This window comes from Microtus oregoni, unplaced genomic scaffold (assembly GCF_018167655.1).
Source record: "Microtus oregoni isolate MIOR12 unplaced genomic scaffold, Mior012 000000F_ref0000247, whole genome shotgun sequence".
Taxonomy (NCBI): Eukaryota; Metazoa; Chordata; class Mammalia; order Rodentia; family Cricetidae; genus Microtus; species Microtus oregoni.
Genome location: NW_024543059.1, coordinates 15,066,093 through 15,085,647, shown reverse-complemented (window position 1 = coordinate 15,085,647; position 19,555 = coordinate 15,066,093). Strand labels below are relative to the sequence as shown.

At 40.7% G+C, this 19,555-nt stretch overlaps 1 protein-coding gene across 1 annotated transcript in view; it reads right to left on the bottom strand.

Annotated features, from left to right (window-relative positions):
- Nucleotides 1–19,555, bottom strand: part of Blm (BLM RecQ like helicase) — a 79,581-nt gene that overhangs the window by 21,961 nt on the left and 38,065 nt on the right. Inside the window, exons 9-14 of the mRNA XM_041650277.1 lie at nucleotides 19,215–19,333; nucleotides 17,801–17,914; nucleotides 16,230–16,328; nucleotides 15,886–16,034; nucleotides 1,336–1,442; nucleotides 298–458 (exon numbers count right to left, since the gene is read on the bottom strand). Of these exons, the coding sequence (XP_041506211.1) occupies nucleotides 298–458; nucleotides 1,336–1,442; nucleotides 15,886–16,034; nucleotides 16,230–16,328; nucleotides 17,801–17,914; nucleotides 19,215–19,333 (749 nt within the window). The remainder of the gene's footprint in view (nucleotides 1–297; nucleotides 459–1,335; nucleotides 1,443–15,885; nucleotides 16,035–16,229; nucleotides 16,329–17,800; nucleotides 17,915–19,214; nucleotides 19,334–19,555) is intronic.

Below are 19,555 nucleotides of genomic sequence, written 5' to 3'. Positions count from 1 at the left end.
AAGCCTGAAGATGTAAGTTGATACCTGGGTCCCACACTGTGGGAGGAAAGAACAGTCTCCTGAAAGTTGTCTCTGACCTTCATACAACATGTAGCACACACACACCACACACCCCTTATAAAACAAACAGAAAACAAAGCTAGGTAAGAGGTGGAGGCAGGAGAATTGCCCTGAGTTCAAGGCTGGTCTCAATGACATAGTAAGAACCTGTTTCAAAAAACAAAGCAGAAGCTGTATTATCTACAGAAAAAGCTACTGATCCCCCATGGAGGGTTTGCTGACTTCTGCAAGCATCACCTGACAGCCATCCTGGTTGATCCACTTGTTCTGCACCTCGTCCCTGGCAGAATCACTGAGGCCCGCATGGTAAGCCAGAGCAGCCAGACCATCTCTTTGTAAGGTGTCCGCCATTGTGTCGCACTCCCTCCTGGAGAGGCAGTAAATTATCCCCGAGTCATCTGCCAAAGAAGCCAGAGAGAGTTGAGGGAGCAGGGCTTTTCACTTAAGAACACATCTACACCATGGTCTTAAAACACAGGGCCCTGTACACAGAGCTTTGCTGTGTCACACAGAAGAGCTCAAGCAGGGATTCATAAACACAGGAAATAAGACTGAGCTTGTAACCCTGTTCCTGCAAGGCAACCTGGACTAATCCTGGGCTGTCCTGCACCAACTCAACCATGGGGAGCTACCCTGATAGGAATTTTGTAGAAACATGGCACAATTATCAAGAGCCTGATAAATACCCTTTGACTCAGTTTCCTTCTAGGAAGCTAACCTAGGAAATAAAATGGTACAAGGACTTAGGCCAAAAGTTTGGAATGAAAGCTCAATAGGAAACATATGGGGATAATTAAGATAAAGAATTATGAAATAAACACATTATAACTATTAAAAGTTCTTCCTAAGTTTACAAAGTCATGGGGAAATGATCAAGATGTTGAAAATGTATTACATGGAAAATGGTTATGAACATCAGAATCTCATTTTACTTAACATAACTCAAAGGCAAACACACTTGGGAGAAGACACTAAAACAAAGGGCTGTGTTATTCATACACTGATAGACACCAGAGAAAAAGACACTGAAACCAAGAATTATAATGTAGGTGTGTAGGAGTCATATTTAATATATTTTTTGCTAAGGCTTATTGTTATGGAACCAAATGAGATTTCAAAATTATAATATTCCCCACAAATAGCAAGTTGGTGCTATCACAATGCAAGAAGAAATGTTTAATATGTAAGTTTATATATTCTATTGTAGTTCAGTATATATATAAAAGACTTAAAATCTAGACTTTTAGACATAAGTAATTACCTGACTGTACTCACATGGGTGATGCTTTCTGATCCATTCTAGGCAATCAAATGCTACCTTTTTGGGCTTCTTTGGTAACACATAGTACTTCAGATTGTGTCTGTTAAAGCTCATGCTGAACCTGAAAGACCCAAACATAACACTTAAGTATCATGAGAAAATACTGCTGCACCCACTGTCATAACCGAATGTTTCTCACCCAAAGTACTTCCCCCAATGCCATGGCATTAGGAGGTGGGGCCTTGGGGAGGTAATCAGGTGGGGAGGGTAGAGTCATCAAGGAGATTAGGTCCTTATAAAAACAGAGGGGCTGGAGAGCTAGATCAACTGTTAAGAGCAGTTACTGTTCTATCAGAGGACTGGAATTTGGATCCCAACACCCACGTTAGAAATCTCAGAAACATCTGAACTCCAGTTCCAATGGATTCAACATTTTCTTCTGGCCTCCACAGACACAAGGATGTGTGCATACACAGAGTAAAATAAATCTTAAAGAAAAAAAAAAGAACAAAAAACTCACCCAAACACCCTTCCCTCCCTAGTACTTATGGCTCCAATGGAAATACCACAAAGTACAAAGCAGGGAGAGGGACCCCAGAAGCACAAGAAATAAATTTCTCTTGTCAGAATCACAGTCTATGACACTGTTACAGCAGCTGAAATGAAGGCAGCATCTTCACATATTAAATACTGATTTTTTTTCTACCATGCAAACCTCAGTAACAAGCTGTCTTATACAGACCATTATCCCCGGCAGGTGACATAATGGAACACTGAAATGGACATTAGGTTAAGACTTAATGAATTAAAAAGATGGTGATAAAGAAGAAGATACATCTACAGATTAGATGATGGAGATCTGGACTGCAGATAAGAAGAAAAGACAAACCAAGAGTACAGTCTCAAAGACGATGTGGACTGAACCCAGTGGGGTCAAGGGAGACGGCTCCGTGAGTAAAGGGTTCGCTATGCAATCGTGAGGACTGATCTGGATCCCTAGCACCACACAGAAAGCTCCACACAGTGGCATGCTCCAGCAATCTTGCCACTGGCAGGTGAAGACAGGAGGATCCCAGGGACTCTCCTGGCTAGCCAGGTAATGAGTGATTAGTCTAGTCTAATGGGTAAATTCCAAGTTCATCAAGACACCCTGTCTCATTTATGGTGGAAAGAAAGACACAAGACGCTGACCTCTGGCTAATGCACACATTAGCACATATACTTGCATCCGTATGCATATAACACACACACAGTTTCTTTTTAAAAGTAGAAATGGCAAAATAGATGGTGTCAAAAACAAAACAAAACAGCAGAGACGGTTAAATGATTAAGCAAAATTATACCATAAGTGTAACTTAAATACTTAAAAAGATAGAAGGGGTAGTGCACATGCACATGCTCTAAATAAATACACAGAAAGAACATGGACCGCTCTGCTTTTGTTCTGGGCCGCAAGCGCAGGGACTCTGACATGCACGCTCCTCCTCCAGGTGACTGCTCTTGGCTCCCATCTGCTCCTTCACGTTTCCTCAGTTCATTCTCTACATATCTTCTGTACTCCTAGACTTTCCTGTCTGAGGACCACATTCCAAGGGCACGACAGCTTCTCCTGACCTATATTTTCTCCCTTTTACCTCTTTCCCTCCCATGGCAGGTTTCTCAGAAGATCCGGTTCCATCCTGTCACATATCCCATTTTAATGCTCAGCCCTCTCCTTCTTCTACTGCCATCATTATATCAAATATTAGCTGCTGTGTTTTATTTCTCATTGCTCAAAACTTTATGCATTTATTAATTATGGGGAGTGTCCATGGAATATGTGCAAAGGTGCGGGTTGGGTTCTCTCCTCCCACCACGTGTGTATGCAGCAGGCAGTGGTATTCAGAGTACTTGTGTAGTGGTGGTCCTGCAGATTTCTGAGGTTCCACGCTGTGGGCAGGCCATCTACTCTACTCACATCTTCCCTCTACACCTGTTGTAGAATATTATTTTAAAGTGTGTTGCTTTTGTTTATGCTGTATTTGTTGAATTCTGTGAAGCTGTGATTCTTTGCCTGTCTAAAACACCTGATAGTCTAAAATAAAGAGCTGAATGGCCAACAGTGAGGCAGGAGAAAGGACAGGCGAGGCTGGCAGGCAGAGAGGATAAGTAGAAGAAATCTAGAGAGGAAGGAACAGGAGAGTAAGGAGGGGAAGATGCTAGGGGCATCTTACAGAAGTAAGAAAATGAAAAGGTCCAGAGGCAAAGGTAGTCGGGATAAGTTAGGAAAGCTGCCTAGAAATAAGCCAAGCTAAGGCTGGGCATTCATAATCAAGAAAAGGATTTTGTATGTCCAGAGGCAAAGGTAGTAGGGATAAGTTAGGAAAGCTGGCTAGAAATAAGCCAAGCTAAGGCTGGGCATTCATAATCAAGAAAAGGCTTTTGTATGTTTATTTGGGAGCTGGGTAATGGACTCCCAAAAGAGCTAAGAGTAAAAGAGTAAACAACCAACATCATAGGTATGAGATTCCTATCTGTATGCTGTGAATGTGTTTTGTTACCATTGGTTATTAAAGAAGCTGCTTTGGGCCTATGACAGGGCAGAATAGAGCAAGGTGGGAATTCCAAGCAGAGCTGGAGGAAAAAAGAAAGCAGAGTCAGGGAGCAGCCATGGAGCCGCCAGGGTCAGACATGTCAAATCTTTTCCAGTAAGCCACTGCCACGTGACAATATACAGATTAATAGAAATGGGTTAAATCAAGATGTGAGAGTTAGCCAATAAGAGGCTAGAGATAATGGGCCAAGCAGTGTTTTAATTAATACAGTTTCTGTGTGGTTATTTCAGGGCTAAGCTAGCCGGGCAGCCAGAAAAAACAAGCGGGCCCTCTTTCCCTACAACAACCATACACCTCTGACTTTTCTTCCTTTGCTTACTCCTTAAATGAGAAGTTCTTCCAGCTGGGCAGTGGTAGGTAGCGCATGCCTTTAACCCCAGCACACGGGAGGCAGAGGCAGGTGGATCTCTGTGAGTTCAAGGCCAGCTTGGTCTACAAGAGTTAGTCCCAGGACAGGCTCCAAAGCTACAGAGGAACCCTGTCTTGAGAAGAGAGAGAGAGAGAGAGAGAGAGAGAGAGAGAGAGAGAGAGCGCTCCAAATATCTGAATGCCTCTTTCCTTTTTCTCAATTGCCCCTCAGCTTAGGTTGTTTTCAGAATTCTGAACCATATTCCAACATGTGTTTAGACCAACACACGCATGCATGTCTAAAAAGGGAGTATGCATGCCTCCCCCAACCCCAATATAGGGCTTCGCTGTGTAAACAGCTCTAGCTGTCCTGGAACTCACGCACTCTGTTGTAAATGGAGACTGCACTTTCGTTTCTCAGCCACCCAGACCCATATAATCACACAAAGCTATACTAATTACAATACTGCTTAGCCCATGGCTCAGGTGTATTTCTTGCAAGCTCTTACATCTCAAATTAACCCACTTCTATTAATCTGTGTATTGCCATGAGGCTGTAGCTTACCTGATAAGGTTCTGCATCTTTCTCCTTTGGCAGCTACACAGCCTTCCCTGACTCCACTTTCTTTCTCCCTGCAATCAGCTTAGTTTTCCTGCCTACCTATATTCTGCCCTGTCATAGGTCAAAACAGTTTCTTTACTAATCAATGGTAATAAAACATATTCAGAGCATACAGAGGGGAATCCCACATCACTCTGTAGACCAGGCTGGCCTTGAACTCAGAGATCCACCTACCTCTGCCTCCTGAGTGCTAGGATTAAAGTGCCACCACTGCCTGGCCATCAAGACTTTCTAAGAGACGCTTCTAAATCAGCAAGTTCTCAACCTGTAGGTTGCAACCCCTTGGATAGCGAATGATCCTTTCACAGGGATTATCTAAGACCATCAAGAAACATATTTATATTATGATTCATTACAGTAGCAAAATTATAGTTATGAAGTAGCAATGAAAATAATGTTATGGTTGGGGTCAGCACAACCTGAGGAACCGTATTAAAGACTCACAGCAATAAGAAGGTTGAGAACCACTGCTCTAAGGGAACCCAAAGCCTCAGCTTTAATATTACTTTCCCTGAAACAGACATGGGAATGGCCCTGCACTCCAGTTATCCTGCTGGTTACTCCTTTCTTCCCCATTTCCCCCTTTATAAGCCTTTTTCTATTTTCTAAATAAATACAATGAAATCTCACCTTCCACCCATTCAAGACAAATTATGGCATGGGTACAGGTGAAATTTCTCCTGTCAGAGCATTAGAAACCCTTGGCAGAGCTGTTTATCTGTGTTTATCTGTGTTACATATTTTTGTTAAGGGTAAAGAGCATCACTCGGAACAGAGAATTTTAGCCTTACTGGGGCTTCTGATTTCAGATATAATGTCAACAATGTGGTGGACATGACTCTCACTTCAGAAGGGCTGACCCCGAAACTGCCACAGGATGCAGGACTTTTGAGTCTCTTGAAAACACTAAAAAACACTCAATACCAGGCAAGAGGATATGGAGTTTAGAGCTAGACAGAGCTAACTAGTGAGACCCTGTTCAAAAAACTGCCTAGAAATATGAATGATGAAGAAATTTCACCAAATTATGTGAGCTGATGTGGGCTTCCTACTGATAGGAATGCCAGGGGAACTGTGTACAGGAATGATTTTATGTCTCCCCGCCCCCCCATTTTAAACTACACTTTATGTTTAGGAGAGTATTTCATTCATTTAAACATTGGGATGTACATGGAGGAGTCAGAACCTGCACAGATGGATGTTGGAAATGTAAAATGTTGCAGCCTCTTTGGAAGACAGCTTGATAGTTCTTTAAAGAGTGAAGCAGGGGCTGGAGAGATGGCTCAGAGGTTAAGAGCATGTAAGTCTAGCAGAAATCCTGACTTTGGAACCCAGCACCCACAACAGGAAACTCAAAACTGCCTAATTACTTCCAGGGGATCGAACTCCCCTTTCCCACTTCACAAGCACTTGAATCATTTCCTACACAGACATACAGTTGTGGCATGCACAAACACACCATAAATAAATCTTTAAAAGGTGAAGTAGAGCTACCATATGACCTGATAATCTAACTGCTAGGAGTACACCAAAAGAAATGAAAACACATGCCCACACAAAAACTCGTATAAGAGCCTTATTCCTAACAACCAACAAAATGGAAACGATCCTAGTATTAGGTGAGTGGCTAAAGAAGGTACTAAAACAACACAATGGAGAATTTTTTTCAGCAACAAATCTTTTTTTTTTTTTTTTTAAAAATTATTTCACTCTATGTGCATTGGCGTGAAGATGTCAGATGCCCTGGCACTGGAGTTACACAGTTGTAAGCCACCATGTGCATGCTGGGAACTGAACCCAGGTCCTCCGAAATACCAGCAAGTATTCTTAACAGCTGAGCCATCTCTCCCACCCCTCCAGGAACAAATCTTAAAAATAATCTGTTAAGGGGGCTGGAGAGATGGCTCAGAGGTTAAGTGCACAGACTGCTCTTCCGGAGGTCCTGAGTTCAATTCCCAGCAACCACATGGTGGCTCACAACCATCTGTAATGAGATCTGGTGCCCTCTTCTGGCCTGCAGGCATGGAGGCTGAACACTTTGTACAAAATAAATAAATAAACCTTTAAAAAAAAATAATCTGTTAAAAAGTAGCCAAGGGGATAGTGATGGCTTATTGGGTAAAACATTTGTTGCCAAATCTGATGACCCAAGTTTGATCCCCAGGACCCACATGTGGAAGAAGAAAGCCAATGCCAGTGAGCTGTCTTCTGACCTCCACATGCTTGCCATGGTGTAGACACACACGCACAAAATTAAAGAGGTCATTCATAAAAGATCATATACACATAGAATGAATGTTTATTTGAGACACCCAGGATAGGCAAACCTATGCACAGAAAGTGCATAATCTTAGTGGTTGCCTAGGGCTAGTGCGATAAGTGGAGACAAGGAGGAGAAATGGATAATAGGTGAAGTGTTTTAGTGGCAAAAAAATGTTCTCAAATTGTGATGATGGTGTATAAATTAGGATACACCATAAACCACTGGATCACATGTTAAAAATGTGAGTTGGATGATGTGGATGTATCTTATTAAAAACATCTGTAACGTAATCTGAACTTGTTTAATTTGTGACATAATTGGAAAAACAGAACTATTTACTACTTAATTTGGTCAAATAAACCTTTACTAAAAAAAAATAAAATAAAATGAGATTTAAACATAAACTTGGAGATCAAAAATCCAATTAAAACCAAAACAAACAAATCATTCTACCACAAAGGTCTACAGGCCACTAATGGAGAGTAACATTCATGAGTTTGTTACGATGGAAAAGTAAACAGAACCTCAGAATTTATTGCTTATAACAAATCCTGCATTGCCTGTTGGAAAATAGGATGTTAGAGATCACCAGCTAGAGACAGTGCCTACCAGAAAATAAATGGAAAAAAGACAATTTGGAACACCTATACAAATGAAAAATTTTCAACCACAAAAATGAAAAATTAATATTTCATGTACAGCTCAGGAGTCAAATCCTCACCTGGCACTGAGGTCATGGGATCTACACACACACACACACACACACACACACACACACACACACACACACCTAGATGATTCTTGCAAATATGCCCAGTGAAAGAAATGAAAGAGGAAAAACAAGGAGTTGAGGGTAACTCAACTCCATTTTGGAGAATAATGGAAGTATATTCTAGACTTAAGCTGTAGCGACAGGCACACAATTCTATGAAAATGTAAAAGCCAAACACAACTGTACCTTATGAATAGCTGAGTTTTATGGCACATGAATTAATTCAACAAGTACTTAAAAACAAACAACCCAGTCAGGCGGTGGTGGCGCACGCCTTTAATCCCAGCACTCGGGGGGCAGAGGCAGGCGGATCTCTGTGAGTTTGAGGCCAGCCTGGTCTACAAAAGTTAGTTCTAGGACAGGCTCTAAAAAGCTACAGAGAAACTCTGTCTCAAAAAAACAAACAAACAAACAAACAACAACAACAACAACAACAAAACCCTCCAAAAAATAAATAAAAAAACAAAACCCAAACAAAACAAAAAACCCCAAACTATATTTCACTGTATCTTGACTAAGTCTGTATTAAAACATTACTTTTAAAATGACAAATTTGCCTGAAAATGATAAATACATGTCTGTAACTCCAAGTGCTTGGGAGGCAGAGACAGGAGGCCAGCTCAAGGCCAGCTCAGTTATATAGCAAATTTAAGGCTACCATAGGCTACAAGTCTCAACCAAACAAAAACAAGCCAGATGTGGTACTCAGGAGCCAAAGAGCTCAGGAAGAAGAGGTAAGTGGATCTAAGTTCAAGGTTAGCGGGTTTCTGGACAGCTACGGCTATATAGCAGGAACCTTCCTAAATATTTTTTTTTTTTTTTAAAAAAGGTGAAGAGAAAATATTGTCAAGATATTTCAAATACATCAGATACAGGGTAGCTCCTCTTGAAAAAGTTAAAAGAATACCTCACATTCATTAGATAAAACCTAGTAAAGTCTTTAACAGAATATAGAATATGGTCCAGAAAAAACATTAAACAGTAATATTGCTTGTTAGTAAAATAGTTTCCAATTTTTTATATCCCCAAAATTTAGAATACTTAACTGAGATGCCAGTTAACAGATCATTAAAAATAATTTTTGATGACAGATCATGATGTAATTTTGGCATATGCTTAAAAAGAAATTCGAATAATTGAGTGTTATTGCTGTAATAAAATGCTTTTCATTCCCATCTACATGTTTCTGTCAGCAACATTTCCCAGAGCTTATACCCTTAAAAGTAAAAATGTATGAACTGAATCAATTCATCTGTAGATATGTGTACTAAAAAGAAAATTCTTAACTCATTAACAGATATAATCCCAATAAAAAGCTTATGCCTAAAATTATTTTTGAAACATATTTAAGCTAGATGTGGTAGTGTATTTCCCAAAGTTTCAGTCACTTGAGAAGCTGACCCTGGCTGCACTGCAAGACTGTTTAGATATACTAAGTGAAGTGTGCATTTAAAGGAAGCAACACAGACATGTAACTACTCCATTAAGGATGAGCAATGATTTCACTTATTTGTGTGTGTTGTGAATATGCACGCCTGCACACTTGTGAGAGTAAGTTCTCTCCCTCTAACATGTGGGTTCTGAAGAACAGATTCAGGTCATTAGGCTTGGTAGCAAGTGCTGTTATCCAATGAGCAGTTTTTCCAGCCCCTAACTAGTAATTTTAAGAATTAAATCAGGAGCCGGGCAGTGGTGGCGCACGCCTTTAATCCCAGCACTTGGGAGGCAGAGGCAGGCGGATCCCTGTGATCTGAACTAGCACTAAAAGAGCTAGTTCCAGGACAGGCTCCAAAACCACAGAGAAACCCTGTCTCGAAAACAAAACAAAACAAAACAAACAAAAAAAAAAAAGAATTAAATCGGATGAAAATTTTGGTTCAGGAGATGTATATAATATTTTTTTTATATATTTATATAACTTACATGCATGTAAATGTGATAGAATAAGCAAAAACAGCTCACACTACAGGAGGTGGTGGTACAAGCCTTTAATCCCAGCATTTGGGAGGCAGAGGCAGGGGAATCTTTGGGAGTTCAAAGCCAGACTGTCTACATAGTGAGATCCAAACAACTATGGTTACCTAGAGACCCTGACTCAAATTAAATACATATTCTCTCTGTATATAAATTCTGTAAAAATTAAAACACTTTTCTTCCTCCTCCTACTTTTTTTCCCAATGCTAGGGACTTACCCAGGGCTTAAATGTATTCTTGGCTAATACTGTGCTACTGAAATATTCACATTCTAAGTGATAAATATTAAAAATTAATTTTTTATTTGTGTATCTGTGTGGATATCTTGTGTATCTGTGTGGATATCTTGTGTGTGGGGTGCACTCCAAAGTCAGAAGGCAGCATGAGGTCTGGAGCTGGATAAAGGCAGCTATGAGTAGGTACTGAGAACTGAATTCAGGTTCTCTGGAAAAGCAGCAATCACTTTTAATCACTGAGCCGGCTTTCCAGCTCTAAATTACACTTTACAATGGGCTTTGTGAGTCTCACTTAGTGAACATAAAATGGTGATAGTATTTCTTTGGGCTGCCCTGGAGGGGTGGCTCATTAGTTAAAAGTACTTGTTCTTGTAGAGGACCCAAGTTCCATTCCCAGCACTCACATGTGGCCCATAACCATCTATAACTCCAGTATATGGAGATCCGATGCCCTCTTCTGACTTCCACAGGTACCAGGCATGCACATGGAACACATACATACACACGGGCAAAATACTCATGTACATTAAATTAATCTAAAAAAATTACAAAAACAAACAAACAAAGCACCTCTTGCTGTTTACAAAAAAGCACTCGCTCGCATGTGTTTGGTTGTTGTTGGGTACTGGGGACTTCAATCTACAGACCTGGGGCAAGCAAGGAGGCATATTAACCAGTTATGGGAAAAACCCGCACCTGACCTCATCTGAAAAACAGGGTGGAGTGAAAACACAGACACACTACAACCACTGTTTAAGACGACCTTCCTGGGCTGCAGATGCAGCTCAGTTGGTACAGTGCTTGCCTAAGACACGCAAAGCCCGAGTCTGGATCTCCACAACCACATCCGGCATATGATGACACACACCTGTCATCTCAGAGCCGGGGAGGTAAACGCAGGATCAGAAGTTCACGGTCATCACTGTTACGTGAGTTTGAGGATAGTCTGACATGCATGTGATTCCCATCTTAAAAGACGAAATAAACAAGAAGATGAAAATAAATAACGTAATCTTTTTGAGCTAGGTGAGATGCTTCACACCTGAACTCCTCATGCCAAGGTAAACAGACAGAAATCCGAGTTAAGGCCAAGAGACCTAGTGAGTTCTACAACATGGGCTACACTGTAAGACACTGTTTCAAGGTGAGTAAGCATAAAATGCCTCTGCAGCCAAAGGGGCTTGCCACTAAGTCTGACAACCTGAGTTCAATCCCAGGGACCCACATGGAGGGAGGGACCCACTTTCTGCAAGCTGTCCTCTGACTTCCACACACAGCACATGCATGCTCAAACATACACACAATAAACGTAAAAAATGTTTTAAATGACTGAAGTAAAAAATTAAAAATACTTTTCAACTCTGTGTATAAAGTAATATGGAACAATGAATCTCATGTTTAATTAGCCTTAAGTCTACCCCTAAAATATCTCTTTTTATGTATATGCAAATATTCCAAACCTAGAAAAACTTCAAATTTAAAACACTTCTGGTCCCAAGCATTGGGGATAATTAACCTGTATGCAAAATGTCCAGAATAGCAAAAATCTGTGAAGCTGGGAAGTCAATGAATGGTTGCCTGGGCAGAGGAGGAAAGAAATTAGCTGTTAACGAGAACAAAGCTCTTAAGGGAGACAAAATGTACTAAGAGTAGATAGCGGTGACGATTGTGTAACTCCATAAAGAAATGGGAAATGCTGCACTGAATCCTGGACTTTAATAGGTGAGTTTATGTTGGTATGAAAGGCAGAAATCAGTACAGCTGCACTGGGTTATAATGCTGACTTCCTGGTTACCCTAGTCTGCAATTACATCTTTAATCATGGCTTCCTCTTTGCATTTTAGAGTACTATTTATAGGGTTCTGCAGCCAGATTGCTAGGATTGTAGTCTTCACTCCTATATTTGCTAGGGTTATGAACTTTGCAAGTTACTTAATTTTAGTGTGACTGTTTATCTTTTTTTTTTTTTTTTGTTTTAATCTGGCTGTCCTGGAACTCACTCTGTAGACCAGGCTGGCCTTGAGCTCACTGAGATCTGCCTGCCTCTCTTCGCAATGCTGGGATCAAAGGTGCGCGCCCCCATCGCCCTGGACTGTTAAAGGGCTGGTGAGACAGTTTAGTAGGTTCAGCACTTGCTGAAAAGCCTGATGACGGAGCTCAATCCCCAGAGCCCACCCACATGGTAAAAGAGGACCAATGTAGCATGAATAATAAAACCCAGAGACAGATATTGGGGTTCAAGCTGAATATTAGAAAAGCATAGCAGCCAGTCACTAGGGAGACCTTTTACCTCTACCAAATCTTCAAACCAAAAGGATCCTATCTCCACGAATCCTCAGACTCTAGCTAGACTCCACTAAGCTCCTGTCTCCTCCCCTTTATATTCTTTGCTCTGCCCAGTCATAATCCTTCCTGTCTCCACTTCCCTAGTGCTGGGATTAAAGGTGTGAGCCACTACCACCTGGATCTGTTTCTGGGTCGATCTTGTGTAGCCCAGGGTAGGCTTGAACTCAGACATCCATCTGTCCCTGTCTCCTGAGTTCTGGGATTAAAGGTATGTGCCACCACTCCCCAGCCTCTAGTGGCTTAGTTTTGCAATCTGATCTTCGGGCAAGCTTTATTTATTAAGATGCACATAAAATATCACTACAGACCAACTTCTACATAAAAACAAATTTAAATGACATTTTATTTTATTTATTGTGTATGTGTGCATATGTATATGTATGCATGTGCTATGGTGGGCATGTAGAGCTCAGAGGACAGCTTGAGGGAGCTGGTTCTCTCCACCATGGGTACTGAACTCAGGCTGTCAGGGCTGATGACAAGTGCCTTTACCCACTGAGCCATTTTCTCAGTTCTTTACATTTTAATTTTTACAATGTATTTGTTATGTGTGTGAATGTTTTACCTGCATGTATATCTGTGCACTACATGTAGCTAATGTCCTCTGAGGCCAGAAGAGGGAGTTACATCCCTTGGAACTAGAGTTATGGATGGTTGTGAGCCACCATGTTGAGTGCTGGGAATGAAACCTAGGTCCCCTGGAAGAGCAGCCAGTGCTCTTAACTACTGGGCCATCTTTCTACCCCCATACTCCCCAACAACACCTCATGCACTAGAGGCTGGCCTCTAACTTGCTATGTATTGAAGATGATTTTGAACTTCTGATCCTGTCTCTACTCCCCAAATGCTGAGATGTTGGTGTGGTGGTGTATGCCTTTATTCCAGCACCCAGGAAGCAGAAGCAGAAGCAGAAGCCGGTCAGTTTCTGTAAGTTAGAGGCCAGCCTGGTCAGCTTAGCCAGGGTTACATAGTGAGACTCTGTCTCAAAACCACAAAGCAAGTCCTGGAATTTCAGGTATTTTCTATCATGGGTGCTGGGACTCAGTTTCTTTATCTAGAGAATGAGGAAATGGAGGATTATATATCATGCAAGACTTTTATGATGGTGGATACATAAAATGTCATATACAATGCTAGGAGCAGCAGTTGTCACACTGTGGGGCAAGTTGTGTTAGCTATTACTGAAGCTGTACACTGTTAATTTATTATGTCTGACTCTGTTCTTTCCTAGTTCATCTGCTAGGGCCCTACGAGAATTGCATGAAGTCTTGTGTTTAATAATTGCCCATTCTTGTACTTCACAAATCAAATTTATTTTTACAAGCTAAAGAGGACGAATATTATCCCAGATTTATAGGAAGAGAGGCACCTGGGACCACCACTCTAAACCTAGGAGCACCTGAATTCACTAAGACCATGACACAGCAGCAGCTGGCAAATTAATTAAAATAGGACCCACTGGCAGAAGAAGATCAGGAGACAGTGTATCAGAAAGCACTTCTTAAAATCTACTTCTTCTATGGGAATTAGAAGTTTCTAAAGCAGAAATACCAAATATATTAAGGGATCAACAGAGTTTCATTTTATCCACATTCACCATACCCTTCCATATGTTTCACTTATTCATTCTTACTGAGTATCAGATTTGCACAAGGAACCATGTGCTAGCATCCGGATATGTGTAATTTTGCTTTCTCAGGCACATTGCTTTCCCACAGTTCCAGAAAAGAGATTCGAGGTGCCTCCCTCTAGATAAATATGTGCGCTGTTCATTCAAACATAAAACATAAGCCTATATTTCCAGAAAGTCATTCAAATGCAAGGGAATTTATATGATTTCTTCTAGCTGTGGGCTTTTGCCAATTAATAGAACTGGCTGACAGCTCAGTGGTACAGCATTTGCTTACCACTTGTAATTCCAACACTGGGAAGGCAGAGAGAGGTGGATCCCTGGATCTTTCCAGTCAGCCTAGCCAACATGGTGAACTCCATGTCAAGGCAGTTGTCTCCTAAGGAACACCGGGCGTTGACCTCTGGCCAAACACATAAGCATCTACATGCACATGCACACAAGGAAAATACAATAACCCGCTGTGGTGGTGCACACCTGTAATCACAGCATGTGGGAAGATGAGGTGGCCTGGTCTATATTCTAGTTCCAAGTCAGCTAGGGTTTAATATCAAGACCCTGTACAACATCGCAACAATTAAGCTTGTGAGTTCAAGGATGGCCTAGGCACCATAGTAAGACCCAGCCTCTAAGAAGAAAAGGGAAACTGGCTGTGTGAATATTGTAAACAGCGTGGCATAGTAGTGCACGCCATTAATCCCATCACTTGGTAGACTGTAAGCATAAATGTAATAAAAGGCACACACGTGCTATACATACACACATGCAGGCAAAACACTCAGACACATAAAATGAATAAATCTAAATAAAAATAACAAAAGTATCTCTCAAAGAGGTGTGCCCTGAACTGAAAATTCTATATGAAGGCTTTGGGGTCATGAGCAACAGAGTTGTAAAGCCTTTGCAGATCACAATGGCAGCTACTAAATTCTCATACCTAGAGCAAGCAGTTCATGCAGCACTTTGGGTTTCTTCCAGCCTTTGAGTTGTTTGGTACCAGCTAGATATCTCTTATATACCACTAATGACCATTCTTCAGTGCAAGAAGTTTAGATTTCTCAGAATTTTGTGTGTATAATCACAAAATGTAAAGTGGAATGTTTTAATGTCATTTGCAATGAGAGATATTTAAGTAAATTTGGAATGAGAGATATATTTTGCTTACATATTAGATATATGCTTTACCACTATATTTAAAATGTTATACTTAAGGTTTTAATAAATGCTGGATGTTATAAACTTGTTTTTACAAATTCTGTACTTCCTATAAACTATTTTATTCCTGCCCCCCTCCCCTTGTGGTTTTTGTTGCGATGTTACACAGGCTCGCCCAGTACTAAATTTGATTTATCCCAATTCTAAAGTATTTGGTGGGATAACTTTACTTTTGCTTATATTTACTTGCTCGTTTGACCGTCACTTTGCTTGTGGAGGTCAAAAGGCAACAAGGCAGGAAGGTGTTCGCATTCTACCACAAAGATAACAGGCACTGAACTCAGGCAGTCAGGCCTGGCCACAGGTGCCTTTATGTGCTGTGCCATCTCAGCTGCTCTTGAGATTTCATTTTGTTAAGTAAAGAAAAACCCCAGATTCTGTTCCCAAATTTGACTGTACCTGGAATCACTTGAAGTTTAAAAAAAAAAAAAAAGCCTTTCAACTTCAAATATTCTGGTTTAGCTGTCCCAGGTACAATCTGGATACTTGAGAGTGTTAAAGCTCTATAGGTGATTCCAATGTACAGAGCTGAGGCTCAAAAAGCCATTCCCTTTAAAAACTTACACCTGAGGTCTGAGGATCTTCAGTTGCATGAGGATGTCCTTCTGCACTCTGGGGTTCGCTGTGGCTGTGAGAGCCATCACTGGAACAGAAGGAAACTTCTGGCGAAGTATATTCATCCTTTTGTAATCTTGACGAAAGTCATGACCCCACTAATTGGGAAAAAATACTGCTTTTAGATTATTTGTATCTCTCTTTTATGAAAGCCAGCAGTGGTCAATACAGAGGAAGCACTTTCTTCTTCAGTGAGGCAGCAGAATACACATGCAGAGTGTACTGTGCTTCAGTGCTGTGGTTCTGAGTACTACTGGAGATATAAACTTACTGATCTTCTGAGACACACTTACCTGACTCACACAATGTGCTTCATCAATGACAAAACGTGCCAAGAGCTTCCGCTCATACAGATTCTCCAGAGTGGAAATCAGCCTGTTACTTGCACAGACCTGGATCAGAGACAAGGGAGAGTTCTGAATGCGCATCTGAATGACACTGTCACCACCATACAAGCACACCCTATTAAACTAGCCCTTATCTATGAAGAGAACAGAAGTAAATAGCAAAGGGGACATTTTAGTATGCTTACTCACATTCAACAGTTTTACTTACAGGTTAGTGGCTCAAACTTTTGTCTGCCTCAGCGTATCTGAAGGTAACTATATATTTATTTACTTTGGTAATGGAACTTAATTTTTTTACACTTATTTATTTTATGTGTGTGCATGTGTGGAGTGGGTGCGTGTACATGTGTGTAGGTCAGAAGACTTAATGTGTTTGGTTCCATCATGTAGGTCCCCAAGATCAAACTCAAGTCATTGGATTATACGGCCAGCACACTTACCCACTGGGCCACCCTGCCAGCTTGATAACAGTATTTGAGATGTGTGTTTGGTATGTGTGTGCTATTTGGGGAAACTCTATGTATTACACATATAGAGAGTTACATGCTTGCACTCTAGCTTTGTCTGTAAGCAATGACATCCCAAGCATGTCTTGACAGGGACATATGTAAAGGACACAAGCCAAGTTGATGACATTTCCTCACCGTCAAATCTAGGCAATTGGAACATCAAAATACATAGTGGTAACTGATTGAAACTTACTAAATAAACAATCCACAAGTTCACACTGATAAACACTTAACTCTCATTATGCCAGGATGGGCTATATTAGTAAAATCAGAACTTGGCATTCATTAAAGTAATAACTGGGAACGAATCATTAATGGAAATTAAAACTTGTTGGGGACTCTGCTGTCTGACAGGGTAGCTCTACAGTCCCGGGAACTCCTACCACTGGGTTTCTACTAACTCCAAAGATACAAGGGGAACAAAAAAGTACGAAGGAGAAACAGCCGCAGTACTATTTTAATCAAGTGACTGGTTAACGAACATCACTGGTAATCGGATGAGTCAATACCAGCGTCTTCTGATAGCTCTTGTGGGAACAGGCCACCACATCTGCCACAGCCCTGAATCTAATCAGCAAGAAACAAGACAAACTCAAGTTGAGGTACAGTCTTCCAAACTGGCCCACAGGCTTCTAAACTGTCAAACCCATAAAACCGTTTAGAGAAAAGAAAATTCTCTTTTAGAAAGGTCCTTACCGTAAGGTTAACAGGGTAAGGAACAGTATGAGCCGCTGCACATTTCCTGAGGAAATCACTAAGGGAAGCTAGATGGTCAGGAGACGCACACTCAAGTCATTAGGGTCGAAACGGTAGGCCTGAACACACTCTCAAATGTTCAGAACAAACTGGAGAAAGAATGAATCATAAAGGAGATGGAGAAAATTTTACCATTTGTGGTCTGGGGTGAAATTCTTGAAATGTATATAAAAAGTTATGACCAAGTCTTTAACACAGATGTATTTTAGTGTGTTGTAACGTTACTGTGAAAACAGTGAGGCTGATACAAACCTTCTCTGGTGTGACATACAAGAGCTTGATAATTGGGTCTTTTTTTGATAACTGGAGGTAAATATTTGCAGCTTCTGAGTCAGTCTTATCCCCTGTCAGATATGTAGCAGGAATCTAAGTTGAAAGCAATAATTTGAATTTCATTTTATTTATATATTATTCAGACATGATTACGTTTTTAGATTTTATATAAGTCACATATCACACCTGCTAAAAGAAACAAATAGCTTACCATAACAAATCAGCGCACCAATTTTTAAGGTTTGTTTTTTGAAAGTCAGAATCTTACTTTGAGACTCAAACTTGTGATTCTCCTGCATCATCAGTTTCTGAAGAGCAGATTATAGTTGTGTGCCATACTTAGCTAGTACACATATTTTTAAAAATTCATATTAAACACAACTCAAAATAGCCTTCCCACCTAGGTGTGGTGGCACACATGAGGGATCCCTGCACTTGGGAGGCTGAGAAAAGAGGATAAAGAGTCCAAGGCTAGCCTTCGCACCACAGCAAATCTGAAGCTAACCTGTGGTATGGCAAGATGCTTCTATTTCAGGAAAAACTGCAAAAACTCCCCACTGTTCCTTTCATTTTCTATATTGCCTTATCTCTTCTATCTGTAAACAAGAGGATGGTGTATGTGTGTCTCCGTGTGACAGGGTCTCAATATAACCCTGGCTAGCCCGAAACTTGCTAGAAGGCCAGGTTTGCTTCTAACTGACACAGAGGGTCCTGGCTCTGCCTCCCAAGCGCTGGGATTAAAGGTGTGCATCACCATGGTTAGTCTGGCTACTTTAAAGGTTCTGATGCATCTCCAAGGTTTCAGTGTGTGCTGATGCTGGGCAGTGTTACCATCACTGCACTGACATTCTCTGGAAGGAAAATCAAACCAACATCAACAGTGTAACCAATCCTTTTGCAATGTGAAGAACTTAACAAAATGCAGACATAATTCCTTCAGTTCAGAAATGAGGAAAATAAAACAGGTGCACAAGCACACACATGTGCACAGGGATAGAGAACTATGATGATCTCACACTAGCCAAAAAAGAAACCCCTTTCTATCAGTAAAAAAATTACATCAGCAAAATATAGGTTAAGAGCTCTCACTGAAATACATTCTCGTAGAAGAATAAAATCAGATTGAAGTACAGATGGTTATTTGAATCAAAATGATTTAACACATGTGCTTAACTCTAGAGCTTAATTTAACTATATGTTTCATTTATTTAATCTTATTTTTTATTTTATTTTTTTTTGCAATATGCTAGGCAAACACTCTGCCATAGAGCTATATATCCAGAATAATTTGAGAATTATTCTCGTAATTCAAATAGCAGTTAGTAAGATTTCTTGGCACCCTGAAATGTGTTTCTGAGGCACATTTCCATTAAAACTTTAAGTAATAACTTACATCAAAGGAAGTCAGCTTTTGGACTTGATCTACTATTAGTGATCTCAAGGGAGAAATGACAATAGTGACTCCAGGAGAAACACAGGCAGGCAGCTGGTAGCACAAGCTCTTACCACCTCCTAAAAGACAAATAATGAAAAAAACTGTCAGCTTCCATCTTGAGTGTGAAGGAGAAAGGAGACCAAATATAATAATTAACAGGAAATCAAATGGTATCGTCCAGGGATGGGGCCAGCAATCTGCCATAACACACGAGACGGATTCTTCAGGACACCTTGTGTAGGCACATGCAACAGTAAAGGCAAGAACCTGGAACCAAGGAACTGGTAACAAAGTCTACC